Raw genomic sequence first — 21,195 nt, 5'->3', positions numbered from 1 at the left:
GGTTTCTTTGCTATAAATATTTATAAATTAGATTTGTTGATCAAATTTATTGGTTCAAGACAAAAAGTAGATCCTCAAGATGGCAGCCATGACCCGATGACCTCTCTTTACCAATCTTCAAACCTGTCCTTATAATGGCCTCGGGGGGTAAATGAATGCCTTATCTTTTTAATATTTGTATCCCATGTAGGAGGAAACATTAGTGCCATCAAAGATGAGAATAACAGTCTTAAAGAAGAAGAGATTGATCCATGCCCAGTAAGCATGTGACCATGCTGTCATATGACTAGAGTTACAGTAGTGCAGATCCTTACTCATTCTGGGTGCATAATGATTTGTCTGTCTTGATTTAACAAACACTCACATATTTGTCAGTATTCCCTCTCTCTTTCTATCTATTTATATAGTTACAACATGGATATAGGATCAGTTTGTGGAGATGCTTCTTATTTTATCCATTAGCAATACTCCCAGCTGGTATTGGCCTACTGTTTGCTTACTGGTATCCGCACGCATGGCTCAGACTAACGTGTTACAAGTGTGATTTGGAAAGAGCTCAATTTGTATTAGTGCAGGTATGTATGTAGTAGGAATTAAAGTGCTATATCTGCCAAATTTTGCTATTCATGATGCTTCCATTGTATCACTTCAATGCATTAATATTATTCATGATGATAGACTAATGCTGTCATTATTCACATTGCAAGTGTTTGCTTGTACTTTTACTATACATTGCAGGATCTTGATTTGAAATGGAAAGTGGAAGTAGTTCGTAAAATCTCTAGGATTCCCTCCCAGTCTAATTGCTCGACTCCTTCCTTGTCTCTCAATGAAGAAAACGGGACATTAATAAATGGAGAAGACAACGAGAGTGAACTCTCTCCTCTCCTTACGACTTCCTCTACCATCACTCCATATATATTGCACCGTCACCTCCGGTACTTGTATGATAGAGTTGAAGAGAAATACACTGTATTGAGGTTGGTATAGGCCAAGTGCATTGGTACATGTACTTAAGTACTACATACAAAGCAGTTTATTTGTACCTGTGGGTTTATGTTCTTTCATGGGTGTAGTGTAGTATAGGTACTACTATTATTATTATTATTATTATTATTATTATCATCATCATTATTATTTTTAATTTTTCTCGTGTAGGGGGCTTGAGAGTGGTATGACCTGTTGTGAGGCTTATCGTCACGGTAATGGTTTGAGTAGGTTAGAACACGAGAGAAGGTTGAGCATGTATGGGTCTAACAGCATAGAAGTCCCTGTCAAGCCTTACCATTCATTGTTCATTGAAGAGGTACTCCACCCTTTTTACATATTCCAGGTAAATGGAGAGTTTGGGAGAAATTTTATAGTTCTGTTTTGTGATTGTATCTCATTTGTTAATATCATTATTATTCTGTTTCTGTTACTGTTTCTCTCTCTCTCTCTCTCCAGATTCTTAGTGTTATATTTTGGATGGCCGATAGCTATTTCTATTATGCTGGTGCTGTTTTAATAATATTCATTGTGTCAATGTTAATCAGTTTGATTCAGACGAGGCGTCACATGCAGCGACTCCACGATATGGTGAAGACTAGCGGGCGTGTCACCGTCGTACGAGACAATCAGGTTTGACAACTTTTAATCTAAGATTTAGAAAACTTTTTCTTAAATTTCCTTTTCTAGAGATGTCATGATGTTTCAAGTGAGGATCTTGTTCCAGGAGATATCATGGTTGTTCCACCAGAAGGAATGAGATTAACTTGTGATGCAGTTCTGCTAACTGGGAGTGCTATAGTTAATGAAGCTATGCTTACCGGTATGATTATAATGAATAATAATAATAATAGTGATAATAGTTGTGATGATTTTGATTTTAATTTAGTAATGCATTAGTATTGTTAGTCTGTCAAGATCTATTATATGGACATTGCTTTGCTTGCTTACACTCGCCCCTTTAATGTTTTACATTTGTCTATTAATAATGATGATGATAATAATTTTGATTTCAATTCAGTTATGAGTTTAAAATCAGTACGGTACTGTATATACTGGCCCATGTGTTTCTGATGTATGCATGTACACATGTGTATGCCGTGTAGAAAAATTTTAACTGTAATTATGTAGCATTGGTATTCTCATTCTTTCTTGAAAGGTGAAAGTGTTCCAGTCACAAAGACAGCTCTTCCGTCAGATCCTAAACCATACTCTCCAACTACGCACAAAATGCACACCCTTTTTGCTGGTACTCATGTAGTTCAGGCAAGGTACTACAGTGGACAGCTTATATTAGCACTGGTAGTAAGAACAGGGTTTCTCACGGCAAAGGGAGGTATGGTACGATCGATACTCTATCCGAAGCCTCTCAACATCAAGTTTTACTGGGACTCAATAAAGTTTATATTGCTATTGTCAATACTGGCTGGGATTGGTTTTGTGTATACTGTACTGGTACTGCAGCTTAGGAAACCAAGGGTAAGAGAAAGAGAGAGAGAGAGTGAGACAAGATCATTTATATTATATTTTATTATAATAAGTGACAAATTTATAAATGAGTTTTTGCTTGTCACGGATTTTGTGACAATCGAATATTATAATTACAATAATTAAAAGAGAATGATAATATTAAATTATTATTAGTTATTATTATTATTTTATTATTTAGTACGAAGTATCTGAGACCATATTCCGAGCCTTTGACATCATCACTACAATAGTACCTCCATCTTTACCAGCTGCCATCACCATAGGAACAGTGTATGCTGTCAATAGACTCAAGAAAAACAAGATATACTGTATCAGCCCACAGAGGTAAAGAGAGAGAAAAGAAGTGTATTATTACTATTATTTTTAATTACTTTAATTTTATTTTTAGAGTTAATTTGTGTGGTAAAGTGAAGCTGGTTTGTTTTGATAAAACTGGTACACTCACAGAGGAGTCTTTAGACCTGCTAGGAGTGCAACCTGCCTCCAACTACAAGTAAAATATAAGTTTTTATGTTGTGTGCAAAGTTTGAGCTGATTTTAATTAAATTTAGATTTTTTATAAATTTTTAAAGTTGCTCAAAAATTAGGCCAAAGTCCCTGTACTATAGTACATGATTCAAGCCAAATTTCACCAAAATTGAAAATGAGAGAATGCTCCTTTTTAGTAATTTTTCCTGATACATATGCATGTTCTTATTTTGTGTAGAAAGTTTAAGATGATTCCAATCAAAATTTAATATTTAAAGTTACTTCATTTCTTTCTTCAACTCAGGTTGCAGGATTTACTTGATGATATTCATCAAGTCCCTCACTCCTCCCCCTTCCTTCAAGGTATGGCTACATGTCATTCACTAACTCGTATCAATGGAGAACTGACTGGTGATCCACTCGACCTGAAGATGTTCCAATCAACTAGATGGGTCAGTCATTAATAATATGCTAGTAGTACCCAAAAATTATACTCATTTACATTTACATGTACTGTACATGTAGTTACTGAAAATACTTTTTGAATAGCAATTATTTCTTTAATTTTACTACATGTACATGTATTTACATTGCACATGTACATGTAATTAGAGTGCAAAAATTTTTATTTTATATTTTTATTATATTTTATTTTTTATATTATATATATATATACATGTATATATATATATTTTTTAATTTAGTTTTTGGAAGAACCTGGTGAAGGCATTGCTCGATTTGACACGTTGAGGTTTCCGATGGTACGTCCTCATCAAACCACACCCACTAGCCCCACCTCTTCCTATTCATCTCTTGACTACGTTTCGACTGACATTGAACTCGGAATACTCAAACAATTCACTTTTTCATCAGAACTACAAGTTAGAATACCATATAGTGGTTTTATTTTGTTGGTATTTGCAAATTTGTTCAGATTTGTCATTTGTTGGTATAAATTTTTGCGAATCTTACCTTCTGCAGCCATTTTTTCTAGTGCGGCACTCCCTTTTTGTAGAATTTAATGAATACGCGAAATTAGCGAAATTAATTTTCAGTAAAATATAACCCCTATACGGTATAGATACCATGGATTATTATTAATAATTATTATTATTATATTTTTTTATTTTATTTATTTTTTCTATCTTCTTGTCCAGCGTATGAGTGTAATAGTTCGTAAATTACCATCGGATAATGCAAGGAACCTGAAGGTTTTCACTAAAGGAGCTCCGGAGATGATTAAGAAACTCTCCCAGCCTGAGAGTATCCCCAAGGACTTTGATATGGTTCTTGGTTCCTTGACTAGTAAAGGATACCGTGTACTAGCGATGGCTTATAGAGACATTAGGAAAGACTTTCATCAAGCAATGAGACTGGAGAGGTGTGTACTTAATTTATTTTATTTAAAAAAAATTATAAATAAATAACGCAAAATTTTTGAAGGCTATAAATTTTTCGGATTTACCTATAAATCTATTTTGCAGATTTAGTTTTTGCAAATTTATGCTGTCTGCCATCTTGTACCGTAATAATTTAATTTTCGCAGAAGTACATGTAATTTTTGCGAATCTTTAAGAATTGAGAAATCTGCAAAATTCATAGCCCTCAAAAAATTTTGTGTTATACGCTACCTTTAATCATTTTTTATTTATTATTATTTTTTTAAATATTTCTGTTTTTGTTGTTTAGGGATGATGTCGAATGCGACCTAAACTTTTGTGGTCTGATTGTGTTTGAGAATCGACTCAAAGAGCAAACTCCGCCCACTTTAATGATGCTGAGAAACTCGGCCATTAGGACCGTAATGGTAACAGGTAAATTCTATTGCAATATTAATAATAATAATAATTATTATTATTATTATTTTTATTATTTTTATTTTTATATATACATGTACATTTTACAGGTGATAATTTGCTGACTGCGATCGCCGTATCCAGGAACAGTGGTATGGTTGCCAAGGAACATCACGTTATCGTGCTTAAAGCTACGCCCATCAACAGTGAGAGGTCTCCTAGACTTCAGTATCAACTTTTTGAAGATAAAAGTGTCAACCTTTCAAAACTTTGTTCCAGCACTTCATCTTATTGTAAGTAAAGTTAATTATTATTTGAAATTATTATTTTTGTCTAGTATCTAATAACAAGTTCAGTATCCAGAATGGTGTTAGACTGGATGAGTTGAACCATCCAGGAGGAGGAGGAGGAGCAGGAGTTACTCAATATTTTCATGTTGCTATTGATGGTCGTAATTTCAATATCGTTCGTGAGCAATTTCCCAAAGAATATTCAAGAGTGAGTGATTCTATGTGCTATGAATAGTTCAAGAAATAGCACATGTATTTTTTGTTGTAACTATTAATTATTTGTTTGTTGTATTCTTTGTTATTTCACACTGATACAAACAGTTTAAATGTAACTGAATATAGTGAACTGTAATGTACATGTAGTTCATGGTATTAATTATTTTTTCCAGTTGTTGGTTTCTGGGACAATATTTGCAAGAATGTCTCCACTAAACAAGAAGCAGCTAGTAACTGATCTAATGACACTGGGGTGAGCCTAACTATAGTCCCTGTGACTAACATTACCATACCCTTCTAGCTATGGCGTTGCAATGTGTGGTGATGGTGCCAATGACTGTGGAGTGAGTATATTTTTTACAAGTAACAGTTAGTATGATGACTGTGTTTTTGTGTAGGCATTAAAAGCAGCTCATGTTGGTATATCTCTCTCAGATACTGAGGCTAGTGTGGCTAGTCCTTTCACTTCAAATATACCAAACATCACTTGTGTGCCGGCAGCTATCAAGTAATAATAATAATAATAATAATAATAATAATAATAAAATTTCTTTCTCTTTCCCAGAGAGGGTAGAGCTGCTTTAGTGACTAGTTTTAGTGTGTTTAAGTTCATGGCACTGTACAGCCTGACTGAGTTCACTTCTGTTGCCATTCTTTACTCTGTTAGTATCTTCTTTTATTTACTGACTTTTACTGACTCATTTACTGACTTTTACTGACAATATTTACTGACTTTTACTGACAATATTTACTGACTTTTACTGACAATATTTCTCCCTGTCTTCCAGATGGAGTCTAACCTAGGCGATATTCAATATCTATACGTCGACCTTGTTTTAATATTAAGTTTTGCGTTTGTCAGTAAGTTGACATTTTTATTCATTTTGTAACAGTTTGAATCTGTCTTCTTTCTTTCTTCCAGTGGGTTTGACTGGCCCTTATTCTCGAATAGTGAAGAGGAGGCCATTAGGAACACTGGCTGGTATACATGTGTTCTCTTCCATATTGATACAGACTGGCCTCATGATATTAGGACAGCTAGCAATGTATTACTATCTTAAATCAGAGCCTTGGTATGCACTGTACACACATACATGTACTGTACATTATAGTGCTAATAACTTTTAAAATATTTGTTGGAAACAGCTCAAACTTGCTACACAGCATAAGTACATCAATATGTATAAGAAAATGTAATAAAAATTTGGGGTGATTTTGGAGCCATTTTTTCGAAAAAACCATGGGCTTATAGCCTTGGGTATTTTTTAAAAATTGGCTCATTTTTTAAAATGCTCATAACTAAAAAAATATTTGTCGGAAACAGCTCAAACTTGCTACACAGCATAAGGACATCAATATGTATCAGAAAATGTAATAAAAATTGGGGGTGATTTTGGAGCCATTTTTGAAAAAACCATGGGCTATAGCCTTGGGTATTTTTCAAAAATTGGCTCATTTTTAAAAAATGCTCATAACTCAAAAAATATTTGTCGGAACTTGCTACATAGCATAAGGACATCAATATGTATAAGAAAATATAATAAAAATTTGGGGTGATTTTGGAGCCATTTTTTGGAAAAAACCATGGGCTATAGCCTTGGGTATTTTTCAAAAATTGGCTCGTTTTTTAAAATGCTCATAACTCAAAAAATATTTGTCGGAAACAGCTCAAACTTGCTACACAGCATAAGTACATCAATATGTATAAGAAAATGTAATAAAAATTTGGGGTGATTTCGGAGCCATTTTTTGGAAAAAACCATGGGCTATAGCCTTTGCTTTTTTTCAAAGTTTAGCCCATTTTTAAAAATGCTAATAACTCAAAAAATATTTGTCAGAAACAGCTCAAACTTGCTATACAGCATAAGTACATCAATGTGTATAAGAAAATGTAATAAAAATTTGGGGTGATTTCGGAACCATTTTTTTGGAAAAAACCAAGTAATTATGTTTTCCCTCTCCCTCTCTTCTTATAGGTATGTCCCATTTGTTCCTGATCCTGATGGTGAGAATATATCCTGCCCTGAGAACACTGTCATCTTCACTGCCTCCATATTCCAATACATTGTGTTGGTGATAGCTTTTAGCACAGCCGCTCCCTATAGAAAACCAATTTATACTAATGGTAACTATTAATATTATTGTGATTAGTGACGTCATTATTCCTGTTACTATTTTTAGTTCTATTTATGTTATCTCTTGCCGTTCTTATCCCTGCCTGTCTCTACATTGCTTTGGCTCCGCCTACCTGGTTGCCATGGGTACGTTGAGCTCACAAATCGATTTTTATTTTTCATTATATTTTTAGTTTTGGAAATTTTTCCAATTAGAGCCCGTTCCACATTTTCTCTTCAGATTGACTCTGGTTATGAGTGCTGGTATTCATCTTTTATTAGCTTATCTCATTGAAGTAATGACATCCATTTACTCCTTCATTATTTCTCCTTTAATTATTTAAATACATGTACACTGTATACATGTACATGTACATTGCCTTGGGTCCTTGACTAACATGTACATGCATGTACTATTACACTTAAAATTTTTTGCCTTCTTTTCACTAATCGCAAAATTGCAAAAACTATTGTGCAAAATCTTTAAATGGTAAATTTTAAAAAATCACCCACTGTACGCTATTTAGTATTTTAAAAGAATTTTTTGATCACAAGCTTTATTTTGCCTCTATTTTTCCACCAGGGATACTTATTGTCTAGTAGTTTTATCCACAAGGTCTTTCGGTTTGTTCGCTGTAAGCGAAAGCCCAAGAACCTTTACAAGCACCTCCTTCTTGAAATAAAGAGCGACAGACAATGGCCACCGCCTTTACCTAACGGAGTCTCGGCTCACTGCTGACCCCGCCCCCTCCCTATTTGTATCATAAAAACTTTAATTATATCTTTATTATTATTATTATTATTGTTATTATTATTATTATTATTATTTGGATGTTTAATATTCTTTGTGTTAATAATATTTATGACTGTAATAAATATGATTTATGACTTTTTTAATTTTCTCATTCCGAAAGTAGCTGCGAGGAGACTGAAAGATGAGATAGTTAAAATTGCAAAGATCTTGTAATCCATGACATCATCGACACTTGTGGATACCCTCAGTATGAGACCAGCTTGAACACAGAGAAAGTTATACGGCATCAAACCTGCAGTGATGTATACATGTACATGTACATGTATTTTTATTATATATAATTTACATGTATTTTATTATGACATTCCCAATCTCTCTCTTTCTCCATTTCTTTTCTTACCAAAGAAGACAGAGAGAAAGAATTTTCCCGAGTGAACTCCAAGATGAGGCAGGGAGAGATTGAGCAGCCAGTTTGGTGTAGCAGGGAAGAGCCTTAGAGACAAAAGCATGAGAAACTCACCGAATCCCGACTGACCTTTGACCTTTAGGAAAATACAAATCATTAATCACTTTCTCCTCCTCCCCCTCTCTCTCATTTTTCTCACTTTAGTTGATAGACTGGTTAGTCTCTCCTTCAGACACATTTTTACTAATTCCTCTCCAGCAAGTTTTGATAACAGGAAACACAATGAAGCCCCTGAGGCTGACAAGACACAAACAAGAGGAAATCCAATCCACAAGCCAAAAACTGCTCCAGCAAATAAATTCTAAGCACGCAAAGAAAATAAAAAATATATGCAATAATTTCTTTTAAAATCACTGACGAGGAGAGATGAGCCAGGTATGCTAAAACATTGCTTGAATAGATATGCCAAGGAGTATAGAACCATCACTAGATACAGCTCATCGTTTTTGAGTGTTAGTGCATCATTAATGAGATCCTTTATATCACCGATACTGGTTGGAAACTTTAACGATACACTGTATATAAATTAAATGGAGAGTTATATATAATCTATTTTCTTAATGAAATTGCTAATACATAAATACGGTTCCCATCAACTTTGTACAGTGTGCAGCCCTGATTTACAATACAATGTCAATTGTAATTCATATTGTAGATAGACTTGGATCTAGATAAATGCTTACCTATTCCTCGTTCTATTAGACAATACTCCTGCCACGCTGTACAATAAAAACAAAAAGAGAAGAAGAACAGAACCAACTAATACAACACTCCTCACTAGGCGAACAGCCATTATGAATGTGGTTGTGTGGGCGGTAGCTAAAGGTGATAATTAAAAGCTTGTTACTTTTAGTATATTTATTTTTTATACATTAATGTTTTACTTCAATCCTTTATATATCAAATAAATTGGTTGATTAACAGCTAGCTGGTAGCACTGGCAATTATACTATTATTATTGTATAATTTATCATAATTATCAAACAATGGATAGTGATCAATAGATGTTTGTCTGCGAGTGAAGTATGTTTATTGTCCTTGTTGTTGTTGTTGTTGTTGTTGTTGGGGGAGAGCTGGTGCTACTCCTCCAGCCATCGTATCCTGCAATAGTGCCTGCTGCTGCTCGTATAACTCATTCTAAAAATAGTAACAAGTGGTTCAAAATAAAAATGGAGTTTATTGTGCCTCTGTTACTTCTAATCTTGCTTGCTCAAATAGTTCCTGTTGCTGTCTCAGCAGCTCTTCTTCAGGGACGCCTAACTTGTCCAATCTAGATTTCTTACCTCTCTGCCTGTGTTTCTAAAATATCATTAAATACTTTTAAAATTTATGCAAAAATCAAGCTACATGTACATAAATGTGACTGCTTATTTTTAATAGCTGTTCCATTGAAATACACAATGTACATGTATGTACTAGTCTTATTTTTAAACAAATTTTCAGAAACTATAGCCCATGGTTTTTTTTCCAAAAAATGACTCCAAAATCAACCTGAATTTTATCACATTTTCTGATACATATTGATGTCCTTATGCTATGTAGAAAGTTTGAGCTGTTTCCGATTTCAATTTTTCAAGTTACAGCCATTTTAAGAAAATACCAAAATTTTGAAAAATGCCCAAGGCTATAGCCCATGGTTTTTTTGAAAAATCGGCTCCAAAATCACCCCAAATTTTTATTATATTTTCTAATACATATTGATGTCCTTATGCTGTGTAGCAATTTTGACCTGATTCTGACTTCAATTTTTCAAGTTACAGCCATTTTAAGAAAATGCCAAAATTTAGAAAAATACCAAAGGCTATAGCCCATGGTTTTTTCAAAAAAATGGCTCCAAAATCACCCCAAACTTTTATTACATTTTCTGATACATATTGATGTCCTTATGCTGTGTAGCAATTTTGAGCTGATTCCAACTTCAATTTTTCGAGTTACAGCCATTTTTTTAAAATGCCAAAATTTTGAAAAATACCCAAGGCTATAGCCCATGGTTTTTTTCCAAAAAATGGTTCCAAAATCACCCCCAAATTTTTATTATATTTTCTGATACATATTGATGTCTTTATGCTGTGTAGCAATTTTGAGCTGATTCTGACTTCAATTTTCAAGTTACAGCCATTTTAAGAAAATACCAAATTATGAATGGTACCCCAGGCTATGGTTTTTTCAAAAAATGGCTCCGAAATTACCCATTATATACATGTACCTCTATAGTTGAAAATTTCTAACTCACATTAGCCTGTTCCTTGTATTCCTTCAGCACCTCCTTTACGTCAGGTATGTACTCATTGAAACCCAGTGTAGTGAGGGCCTCTATGACATGTTCAGGTGATATCACCTTCTTTTGCTGTTTCTCAGAAACCTCGTTAGCTTCAGACGCCAGCAAATGTATGAATTCTAAAAATAGCATTAAAAATTGTATCTTATTTTTACAAGTACCGTAGGGCGCCTTTTTTTGAGGGCTGTAAATTTTGTAGATTTCTTTAAAATTCGTGAAAATTACTTCCGCGAAAATCAAATTAATATGGTACAAGATGGCAGAATGCATAAATTTGCGAAAATTAAACCCGAAAAATAAAAATTCATGAAACCTACAGCCCTCGAAAAAAGGCACCCTACGGTATGATCGTGACTGAAATTGCCCTAATACAATCAAATTATTTGCAAAATTTTCCTTCTAGAAATAAAACCCAGTCCCTTACCACTACAACAGTTTAGAATGAGATCTCTGGCATCTGTACTAACCCGTATGTGCGGCACCATTTCTTTAATGAGCTTATTAACTACAGCTAAAGATATACAAATAATTAAGGACTTGTAGTGTACGCCAAATTACTTCTAGGCAGGTATAATTCGTCATCTTGAGAAATAGGATCTGCGTCCGCCATTTTAAACTTAATTAATGGGTGGGGTCACAAAATGTGCCATGCGCCACCACGTGCTTTCCGTATACTTCCCGCATACTTTAAAAAAAAACTTGGGAAAGGTACAATAACAAGAGAAAGAGTGAAGGATCGTGTAGGGTAGACCACGTGTGCCTGTGTTATTAATTGTCAAATGCGTGCATAGAAATAAAGACAGAAAATAATAAGAAGCTAATAATTGGTTGTCTTTCAATTCTCATTTCTGTAGCTTTTCAATCTCGTCAGGATCGTCAGCATCAAGCTTTTGAATTTCCCTCTTGAAGTGGTTCTGTATGAACATCAGGCTATCATAGGATTTCCTCCCATCGACAAAATTAACGGCTAGACCAGATTTCCCAAATCTTCCAGTCCTACCAATTCTATGTAGATAAGTCTCGCAGTCGGGCTTGTGATGGACATCCATCGGAATATCATAATTCACTACTAACGTGACCTACATAACAATGACAATTGAAAATAGATTTTTATGCTTTACATTTACCTGATCAATGTCGATTCCTCTAGCGCAGAGATTAGTCGTAATCAGTAGCCTCTCTTTGCCTTCTCTGAATCTGTCGAAAGAAACAGAAAAATGATAAAAGATAGAATCATAGAATGTAGATGAGCATGCCTTCATCTAGGGTTTAATATAAGGGGCAGGATTTAAAATATTTCAAAGAAGGGGGAGGGTTGCTAATAATTTCTATTGTGCATGCAAAAATGTGTGGTCACAACACTTATACAATGTACTGCTGGGGTAATGAAATTTTTCCTGTTAATAAGTCAATCAAGGGAGTCAAACGTTCTCCAAGGGGGGGGGGCAGTGCCCCCCCTCCACCCCCCCTAAATGAAGCCCTGATGAGGTTATTCTGTACCTGTCTAAAACAGCAATTCTTTGCTCAACAGTTGACTGGCCTGTCAACAGAGCCACAGCGTGTCCCTCTTTGTTCATTTTTCCTGCAAGCCAAGCTGCCGATTTTCTTGTCTACATAAAAACAAAAACTCATTTCGTCCCACTCTCTATCTCTTCACTAACATGACAGAATACAATGCATTGGCCAATGGTTAGGACTCCATAGAGGTTAGTTAAGGCGGCAAATTTTCCCTCATCACCAGCAGCTGAGCACCAAACATAATACTGCTTTATATTATCGAGGCTTTCCTCCGATCGCTTCAAATGAATTATATTAGGCTCTGAAATAACTATAGAATAAAATGGAGAGGGAGGTGGTTGATAATAATAAAATAAAACAAATTCCTTGTAGCATACTTTTCTTTGCAAAAGTCATAACTTCCTCGTTGTAGGTCGCACTGAATAAGACATGTTGACAATCTCTCCTTAGTTGTCTAGTAATAATAAGATACAAAAATAAATAGATTTTTTTTAATGGAAGAATAAAGCCCAACATACTCTAGGCAACATGTTGTTGGCAACATTTGTGGTTACTTTGATCTTGTAAGCAACATGTTGCCAGATGTTGCCTAGTGTATTTTCCTTTTCACCTTCTCAAGCTCTCTCTCTCTCTCTCTCCCTCCTCCTTCCCTCTCTCTCTCTCCCTCCTCCTTCCCTCTCTCTCTCTCCCTCCTCCTTCCCTCTCTCTCTCCCTCCTCCTTCCCTCTCTCTCTCCCTCCTCCTTCTTCCCTCTCTCTCTCCCTCCTCTTTCTTCCCTCTCTCTCTCCCTCCTCCTTCCCTCTCTCTCTCTCCTCACTTGTGGAGTCTAATAGTTTGGTCTTGTTGTCCTTGAGTATCAATCATCACGTCAGCTTCATCGAGTACGAACATGTTGATCAGTTTGGGATCAAAAACCCGAAACTTGACAGCCCAATCAAGCACAGTCCCGGCAGTACCAATTAATATGTGCTCGGTTACTTTGTCATTTTGACCACGTTGAAAAGCTGGGCGTTAAATAGAGTTATATAAAAGAGGCATTAAATAGAAAACACATTATATATCACTCACTTCTTGATCCTCTTACAGCATAAGTCATTTTAATTTCAGGAGAATATTGGGCCATTTGCTGTAAAACCTTACCAGTTTGCTGGGCCAGATCAAACGTAGGAGACAAGCAAAGAATCTAACACACAGAATGAAGAACCGAGAATACAGTCATATACAATGAGATGTGGTAGTTACTTGAGGGTAAGGTTTTGAAGTGTCAACTCTCGTCAACATTGCCAAGACAAAAGCAGCTGTCTTACCAGTTCCACTTTGACTTTGAGCAATTAAATTCTGAGGACTAAAAGAGAAATATATTTATGTTGCTAGTAACATTGAAAAGCTTACGGGTCGGCTAATAAAAGTGGCAATGCTTTCTCCTGTATCTTTGACGGTTTGTTGAATTTCATACTGTAGATACCTTTTAGAAGATTAGGATGACTGAGGGAAAAAAAGAAAGATAGAGGATTTATAATTCTATTTTTAGTATCAATATTAATTAATATTACATCACAATTAAACTATATTTAGGGGGCTCAAAATTCTATTTTTAGAACTACATGCATATTACTATTATTGTCACAATTATACTATATTTAGTAACAATAATTATAATATATATAATAACGGAACCTAACATACAGATTAAGTTCTTCAAAGGAGCGAGCAGAATAAAGTGGAGAGGTCGGATCATTCTGCTGAACCTCTACATCATTTGAATTATCGACGAGTTTCGTTCGTAGGATCTTAGTGAGGAGAGATGCCTCGGCTTTGCTAGTCTCGACGTCCCCTGGATCAGCTGGGGACACGTTTAAACCAGCTACACCACTGGTAACCTGTTCCTGTTGGTCAACTGCTTCAGCCCAGTTCACCGTATCGGCCATAACTAACTAGAAGAGAAGGAGAGGATAGAGGGGGGGGAGATAGGTTAGAGAAGGCAAGTGAAGTACATTTTTAAATGAAAGCAATGAGACCAGAGACCTGTAATTTGTAAGCCCTCCCACGTGTTTGGGTTTCTAATTAAACAAACGGAAAGAAAATTTGAGATTGCAGATTAATCAGCCACACCTCTAAAAGGCGGGGCTGCGCTGCTGGGCATGGCAAAAAGATGGCGGTCAAGTATCATTTTATTTTCCTGTTTCTGGCCCTCCTGTTCTCTTTATACTACCTCTACACTCCGTGGCTACTATTTCCCCTATTTCTTCTTCTCTCTATAATTTTTGGCGGCTCTCTGGCTTTGTTTAAAGGGAGCTATGAGCTTAGAAGATCAGAAACTCAACCCCGCCCTCCTAAACCCATTCCACACCCTTTCCTCTACCACCTTAAAGTATACCCACCTAAAACACTTCTACCCACACTCGTCTCTGCTAATATCGATGATCGGATACACCGTGTCATAGATCTAGTCCTACTACACCACGTGCGACCATTTTATTCGATCGTTGCGCCAAATGAGAAAAAGTTCTTCAACAGCCTTACCCCTGAGGTCTGGAAGGTTCTTCAAGTTCTACTCAAGCGTATTTCTCAAGTTGACACCCTGAAGCTGATATCTCACGACTCTATAGAAGTACTACGGCAACACTTTCTCTCGTTTCGTGGTTTCTCTGGATCAGGGAGTGGGGCTAGGCCAGGCTCTGCCAGTGCTCGTAGTTTCCCTAACCTTCGCTCATTTCCTTATCTTGAAAACGAAGAGAAAGAGATAGAGTTTCTTCGAAAAGCCATCGACGTCCTTTTATGTGTGTGTCTCGATCGGGAGTACCTAGAGTGCACTCCAATTAGAATAATTATTCGCGAATTCCTCGTATGTAATATAGTCCATCCAATGATTGAGAGGATTTGTGAACCCGACTACATCAACCAGAAACTCCTACGCTATCTTGTACAGAGGGAAGAACTCACGAAAGTCTCCCAAAAACGTTATGCACATTCGGAGACGTACGAAGATTTTATGCAGCATATCAAGAAATGCGATGACATCAATGAGCTGACTCACATCAGATCATCAATCATCACCGATATAATGCAGGTTAGATAAAGAAAGGAGAGGCTAATAATGACATTGCAAATAATTAATTATTTTACTCTAGGCTAAAGCCGTGCAGCGTATGAAAGAAGCTAGTTCGACTGGTCTGAGGGTTTCAAGTCTTCCTGTTGCCGTCTCGGCCGATAAAGCAAAGTCCCTAATGGAGAGAGATCTCAGATTGTACATAACACAATTAACGACTGCCAAAGGAGCCTGTGAGAGACGAATCAGAGCTCTGGGCGGTGAAGACTATCAGCAAGACCAGGTCGAAACGGAGCAGGTCAAACCCGATTTCCCACGCCCTATTCCGTTTGAGACCATCATGAAAAGTGAGAAGTGTCTGGATTATTTTGAACGCTTTCTCAACAAGTGTAACTACGGTAATCGACTGGCTTTTATGAGAGAAACTAGAGGCTTATTAAAGACAGGGCCAGGTAGCAGCACCGTCAGTCTTCAGTCAATAAAGAATATTTATGCTAAGTATTTAGCTTTAGGAGCAGAATGCCCTATCTACCCACCGAGTGAACTACTAGAAGAATTAGAGAGAGCAATGGAGATTGAGGCTTCCATACCTCCTCCTCCTTTCTCTCCCCTCCCCTCTACCCCCTCACTCCCTCAGTCCTCTCTACCTTCGTCACCAAATTCCTCTCTCTCCTCTCTCTCGTCCCACTCCTCCTCTGCACATGCTCACTCCTCGTCTCCTGGTTCCCCGTCTCTCATAGCACTCATTAATATTCAGAGACTGATACACCAGGAGCTACATGAGCAGCATTACGAGACTTTCCTATACAGCGAAGACTTTAAAGAGTTCATGGAAGGAGAGACAGAGAGCGAAGACAAAGTACTGGCCCTAAGGTGAGCCTAATAATAATAATAATAATAATAATAATAATAATAATAATAATAATAATACTATATTTTTAGACTATAATCATGTATTTAATGTAGAAAAAGTCAAGCAAAATTATGATAAAATAGTTTGAAAGTGACAGTGAATGCCCATGGTTTCTCCCAAAAATTCCTTTAAAATGCCTCTAATTGTTATTATTTAATTTATGGCACTTGTATGTACAAGAGATTAATGCTCTTATTTTCTACAGTTTCTCAGGTATAAGTGGATCCGCATTGGATGATAACGTCTATCAAAAGAGACTCACGGCTTTAAAAAGAAAATTATCCGACAAGGTGAAGCAACACAAAAACTCTAGTTTATGCACTCAAAACTCTAATTAATGCACACAAGATTTCTAATTAATGCACACATTATACATTTATTCAATATCTTAACTTTTACTATGTATGGTACGTCTAGGACTCTGTCATTGCTTCGTATAAAGCTGAGACTAGTGCAGTGAAGGAAAACACAGCTACTGCTCGTGTGAAGAGACTAGAAAAAGGACGGACAGAGATTCAGGAAGAAATCAAACAATTACAGAGATACATTGAACACACTGGTAAGGCAATCAAGACATATTGTTAGGTACTCATTATATTTTTTTTAGAGGAGTGGTTCGGTACGCAAGGGAAGTGGAATGTTGAGATTTCTAATGTTGATCTTGCCGAGGATGTAGGGAACGATAAGGACCCACTGATGATTCTGGTTGTCCATAGACCACCTGTTAATAGGAAAGCAATGTCTAGAAATACTTGTAAGTGACTTCATTGTGTTACAGGGAAGGGCTTTACATAATTAGTGTTTGATTCAGCTTTAAATTTCTGCATTATGCATGAGAAAATATTGGGAATTAAGTTTCTCCTAGCCATTTTGATGAAATACTGTACATGTATTGATTGTACTATATAGATATAGTACAGGATACTTTGTCATAAGCAACTTCAAAAGTTTGTAAAAAAATTCAATTTTGATTGGAATGAGCTCAAACTTTAACACAACATAAGGACATGTATATTATCAGAAAAAATTATGAAAATAAAGAATTCTCCACTTTTCATTTTTGGCGAGATTTAACCCAAGACCATGTACAGGGACTTTAACCCAATTTTTGAGTAACTTTAAGAATTGATTAATTTTGATTGGAATGCCTCCCAAAATTAAAATTGATTTGCCACCATTGGTTGAACAATTGCAGATTACCATTACTTGTTGCTATCAAGAGTAGAAGCCCTATATTATCTACTCTTTTCTATAGATTTTCCTTTTTTAATAATTATTAATACGACATGTATTACCCCTTTTCTCTCTCCATGCACACACACATACATGTATAGTTACTAGTTTCTCTCCGTTTGTCAATGACAGTTTATGCAGTAGTGAGAGCATTGAAGAAGACATGGACAGTGGAGTGATAGCTCTCAGTACTCACGAGAACCCTGAGGTCCCTAAATCTGCCGGGTGGGTACTTGGACGAAGACTGAGCGAGTTTCAAGAGCTTCACACTAAAATCCGGCCAATCTGCCCCGACCTTATCTTCCCTCCTCTTCCGAGAAAGAGTTTCATACCATTCCTGAAACGCGAAGACCAGCAGTACTGGGATAAATATAAGCATGCTCTTCAAATCTACGTGAACACAGTCTTACACAATCAGTTTCTCATTGAGAGCCAGGAGGTTTTTAATTTCCTTAGCCCGGCCTCGGCTGACCTCCATAAAGACGAGAAACCCTCACGGCTATTACTCCGTGAGACAAAAGAAGAGTCGATCCTTGATTCGGTATCCTCGCTCATCAGCGAAGTATTTGAGCTCCAAGGAAAGAGTCGGATACTTCGGAAGCAGTTATACGACTTGGCACAGCTTACATTCGGCCGTGGGTTAGAAGGAGAGCTTCAAGACCTCATGAAGTGGCTGGTCTCAGAGCCAATGCTAGTGTATTACATAGAGACATTTCAGGAGTCGATGTGGCCAGGGGGAGAGATTGGGGAGGCACCTCAAGACAGGAGCGACGCAGAAAAGGAACTAACGAAAGAAGAAGCTAAACAGCATTTCATGAAATGCATACCACTCACACTGCAAACCGTCCTTGGACAGAGGAACTGTAATTTGGGTTTCCTCAAAATGTTTACGGCTTTTCAGGATCGGAACGCAAACAAGCAATTGTTTTATTCTTGTTTTGAGCTCCTTATGTATGCTGTTATTCCTGAACTGGAAACTGTTGAAGTGGTGGATCACGGTAGCGTTCACTAATCATTTGTATTGTGTGTTTAATATTCAAATTTACAACAAATATTGCTTTTTAAGAAGTACAATAGTACAAATTCATTCACATACTGTATGATAGAGAGAAATCATGAGTGAGAAATGATATTATTTAAGTATTTTCAGAGCTGCTCCCGTCTTCCAATTTTCTCTTTTTTGCTGCTTTGTAGTTCTCACAGCGTTCTTCATAAGAACCTACAATATAACTATCATCAGATATGCATTAATAGTTATCCCTAACCAGAGGTTGGTCTGTTTCTAATCGGCTTGTAAGATTTACCCAATTTATGATCAGTCTTAAGAACAGGAAAGAGATAATTAGTAGGGAGAGGGAGCAAAGAAGGAGAAAAAGAAGAAGTATCGATGCCTTCCAATTGGTCTATCATGCTTTTAACTATCATAGCCCTGCAATAAATGAAACACGTGACATTATACAATCAGTCAATGACTCTTTAACTGTGTCATGTGATAGGTCCAAGCTTTCTGGAGTTCACTTATTACATTCACATAGGAATCTAATACGAAATTATGAAGACATGAGAATGGAATTATGCACGTTACTTACAGTCCAAGTATTGCCATTCAATGTCTTGGAAAACGCAGTCATGCAGAACCAGAGGGAAATCTTAAAATTATTATCAGATGTACAGAAACAAGCATGAGATTGAGAGCTGACCTGCTGCCATGCCATATTGTGGCTTCCCTGGGCACTGGCTAATATCCAGCATGTAATCTATAATCTGTTAATGTATTGAAATCTCATTTACAGCTTAAGATGTGAACGAGATGAAAAGCAACTCTGTGACATTTATTTTTATGCAATTAAATGTTACATCATACAGAAAAGGAATGGAAGCTACTGTATAGAAGGAAATTTTGGAGGTAGTTAAATTTGGCGAATTTGCTTGGTGTTTTGATAGCCATTCGCCAAAATAAAAATCCGCCATTTTAAATTATTATGCACATGCTCAATGGCACATGGTCATAAATTCGCCAATCACCAAAATTTAGCAATTCTACACAAATTTAACTCCCTTCAAAATTTCCTTCTATACGGTACATGGTATTGCTAGTAGTGTACTGTACATATACTTACACTTGGTTGCTCTAGCTTGTGACCTACTAAAAACAAAAGTGACATCATGCAACGAATCTGATGTCTTAGGAAAGCAAGACCAGTCACAGTGCATGCATATAGCTGATGAGATGATACAACAGAGCTACTTTAAAATGGAGTAAATATATACTGCATAAAGTGCATTACATTGGATCTCACTTTTGATCCAAAGGCTCTATTTTGATGTCTAGTATTGTCCTATCAAACTTAATAGATTGTGTAGCTAGATCATTAGTATCATACTATAATAAAACAATAATATATTGAAAAAGGGGAATATAATATTCCCCTTATATATTGAATAAGGGGATTTTTTTAAATGCATGACTTACTTTGCAGAAATTCCTAAAGTCATGATGTCCAATAAATTTCCTTGCTCCTTCCCTCATAAGCTACGAAAAATGCTTTATATTACAATCATGCCATTGCTTTTAAGCAGTACTTCAATATCCATTGAGCCCATGGGAAAGTAATACTTGTAAATCCTATGCATTGTGTTAAACCTATTACAGTACCCAGTATAGCATTATGATGTGTATTTGTTGGACCTTGCACTGAATTGAGGTGGCACTGGTGCCCAAGCTGACAGTTTGATGTCTTTAGGAAGAACTCTATTTAGCATATTAAGGTATGGCAGCTCTATAATCTTGTCGCCTAAGATTTACATTTAATGATACACGTATCTACTAGCACAATGAAGAAACCTTTTCTTTCGATTGCTTTGCTGCCTTCTGGTACAATGACTCCTTCTCCTTCTAAGAGTGCTGTTCTCACATCAAGTGTAATTACCTACAAGAAAAGTTCAAACTCTCTCTCTCTCCTAGTCTTTACTTGTCCAAATGCAGATACTCCTTTATCAGTGCGTCCACACCTACTATAATTGCTTTGTGATGGATCCTCAATTAATTTTGTCTTTAGCAATGCATCGAATAACTTAGCCTTATAATTAATAATTATTATAATTATTGCAATCGATCAATTCATACTTCAATCGTTTCGGTTGTGGTATCTTGTAATGCTAGACCACTGTAATCCCAACCTAAATACAGCACTTTAAATGCAACGTGTCTTTTATTCCACCTATTACATTAATAATTCATTTAAAAATCTAGTTCATCTTACATTTTAAAATCGAATATTTTTGACTTTTTCGTAGCAGTGGCTTGCTCAACTTTTTCACCAAGCAAATCTTCAGTAGATGAGGCTGTCACTATGCTCATAATTCTTGCTTTGTTAAAAGCAGGAAAATTAATCCTTATCTTATAAAACCTACAACAAAAAATAAGCACCATTTAACTATTAACACATTATTATTCATGAGTCAATGGGCGTTGTCTGGGAGTAACAGGGTGGGGCTGGTGCAATATTACATCATTTTGCAAGCCAGACGCATAGCCCGTGCTCAGCTCGTGCAGTAGCCACTTCACGTGTAGAGCTCATGCTAAAGGCGGCTGTAGCACATGTACAGAATGTGAACTTAGC

The 21,195-nt window shown here is 36.3% G+C and overlaps 6 protein-coding genes across 7 annotated transcripts; 2 read left to right on the top strand and 4 right to left on the bottom strand.

Moving 5' to 3' along the window:
• The first annotated feature begins 54 nt into the window (after window positions 1-54).
• Window positions 55-8,259, top strand: LOC100636333 (probable cation-transporting ATPase 13A3). Its single transcript, XM_019998543.1, has 26 exons — window positions 55-147; window positions 191-258; window positions 408-575; window positions 739-980; window positions 1,159-1,333; window positions 1,447-1,620; window positions 1,678-1,810; window positions 2,147-2,466; window positions 2,657-2,802; window positions 2,867-2,971; window positions 3,251-3,398; window positions 3,651-3,827; window positions 4,104-4,327; window positions 4,636-4,760; window positions 4,853-5,035; window positions 5,080-5,240; window positions 5,422-5,501; window positions 5,550-5,592; window positions 5,647-5,756; window positions 5,814-5,910; window positions 6,037-6,109; window positions 6,171-6,321; window positions 7,225-7,373; window positions 7,430-7,509; window positions 7,557-7,658; window positions 7,946-8,259. Exons 1-26 carry the CDS (start codon window positions 135-137, stop codon window positions 8,099-8,101), a joined length of 3,603 nt encoding a protein of 1,200 aa, XP_019854102.1. The 5' UTR covers window positions 55-134; the 3' UTR covers window positions 8,102-8,259.
• On the bottom strand, window positions 8,189-9,426 carry LOC100636207 (transmembrane protein 41A-like). The gene is made up of 5 exons (XM_019998550.1): window positions 9,266-9,426; window positions 8,941-9,097; window positions 8,722-8,883; window positions 8,517-8,658; window positions 8,189-8,408 (listed from the first exon to the last, which is right to left on the bottom strand). The coding sequence occupies exons 1-5, from the start codon at window positions 9,373-9,375 to the stop codon at window positions 8,245-8,247; spliced, it is 735 nt and encodes a 244-aa protein (XP_019854109.1). The 5' UTR covers window positions 9,376-9,426; the 3' UTR covers window positions 8,189-8,244.
• A 65-nt stretch (window positions 9,427-9,491) lies between these two features.
• Window positions 9,492-11,500, bottom strand: LOC100636080 (protein Dr1-like). The gene is made up of 5 exons (XM_003387844.3): window positions 11,419-11,500; window positions 11,285-11,371; window positions 10,816-10,979; window positions 9,777-9,881; window positions 9,492-9,719 (listed from the first exon to the last, which is right to left on the bottom strand). Exons 1-5 carry the CDS (start codon window positions 11,468-11,470, stop codon window positions 9,612-9,614), a joined length of 516 nt encoding a protein of 171 aa, XP_003387892.2. The 5' UTR covers window positions 11,471-11,500; the 3' UTR covers window positions 9,492-9,611.
• A 43-nt stretch (window positions 11,501-11,543) lies between these two features.
• LOC100635951 (ATP-dependent RNA helicase DDX19A-like) lies at window positions 11,544-14,388 on the bottom strand. Its single transcript, XM_003387843.3, has 10 exons — window positions 14,064-14,388; window positions 13,770-13,862; window positions 13,620-13,722; window positions 13,446-13,560; window positions 13,195-13,381; window positions 12,756-12,832; window positions 12,522-12,688; window positions 12,361-12,470; window positions 11,988-12,057; window positions 11,544-11,939 (listed from the first exon to the last, which is right to left on the bottom strand). The coding sequence occupies exons 1-10, from the start codon at window positions 14,303-14,305 to the stop codon at window positions 11,703-11,705; spliced, it is 1,401 nt and encodes a 466-aa protein (XP_003387891.1). The 5' UTR covers window positions 14,306-14,388; the 3' UTR covers window positions 11,544-11,702.
• An 88-nt stretch (window positions 14,389-14,476) lies between these two features.
• LOC100635824 (sorting nexin-25-like) lies at window positions 14,477-18,643 on the top strand. The gene is made up of 6 exons (XM_003387842.3): window positions 14,477-15,447; window positions 15,509-16,299; window positions 16,545-16,629; window positions 16,757-16,898; window positions 16,947-17,093; window positions 17,674-18,643. Exons 1-6 carry the CDS (start codon window positions 14,530-14,532, stop codon window positions 18,582-18,584), a joined length of 2,994 nt encoding a protein of 997 aa, XP_003387890.1. The 5' UTR covers window positions 14,477-14,529; the 3' UTR covers window positions 18,585-18,643.
• On the bottom strand, window positions 18,594-21,124 carry LOC100635697 (tRNA pseudouridine(38/39) synthase-like). 2 transcript variants are annotated; one of them, XM_019998544.1, is made up of 14 exons: window positions 20,836-21,124; window positions 20,700-20,793; window positions 20,545-20,652; window positions 20,418-20,502; window positions 20,262-20,367; window positions 20,156-20,216; window positions 20,046-20,105; window positions 19,873-19,955; window positions 19,693-19,819; window positions 19,273-19,336; window positions 19,162-19,221; window positions 19,054-19,111; window positions 18,838-19,001; window positions 18,594-18,791 (listed from the first exon to the last, which is right to left on the bottom strand). In XM_019998544.1, the coding sequence occupies exons 1-14, from the start codon at window positions 21,003-21,005 to the stop codon at window positions 18,709-18,711; spliced, it is 1,323 nt and encodes a 440-aa protein (XP_019854103.1). In that variant the 5' UTR covers window positions 21,006-21,124; the 3' UTR covers window positions 18,594-18,708. The 2 variants fall into 2 exon arrangements, with proteins under 2 accessions (XP_019854103.1, XP_019854104.1); XM_019998545.1 differs by having other exon boundaries at window positions 19,693-19,816.
• Window positions 21,125-21,195: the final 71 nt, after the last annotated feature.

The sequence above is a fragment of the Amphimedon queenslandica genome, unplaced genomic scaffold (genome assembly GCF_000090795.2).
Source record: "Amphimedon queenslandica unplaced genomic scaffold, v1.1 AMPQUscaffold_13314, whole genome shotgun sequence".
In the NCBI taxonomy this organism is placed as follows: Eukaryota; Metazoa; Porifera; class Demospongiae; order Haplosclerida; family Niphatidae; genus Amphimedon; species Amphimedon queenslandica.
This window is presented reverse-complemented; position numbering and strand designations above follow the sequence as displayed.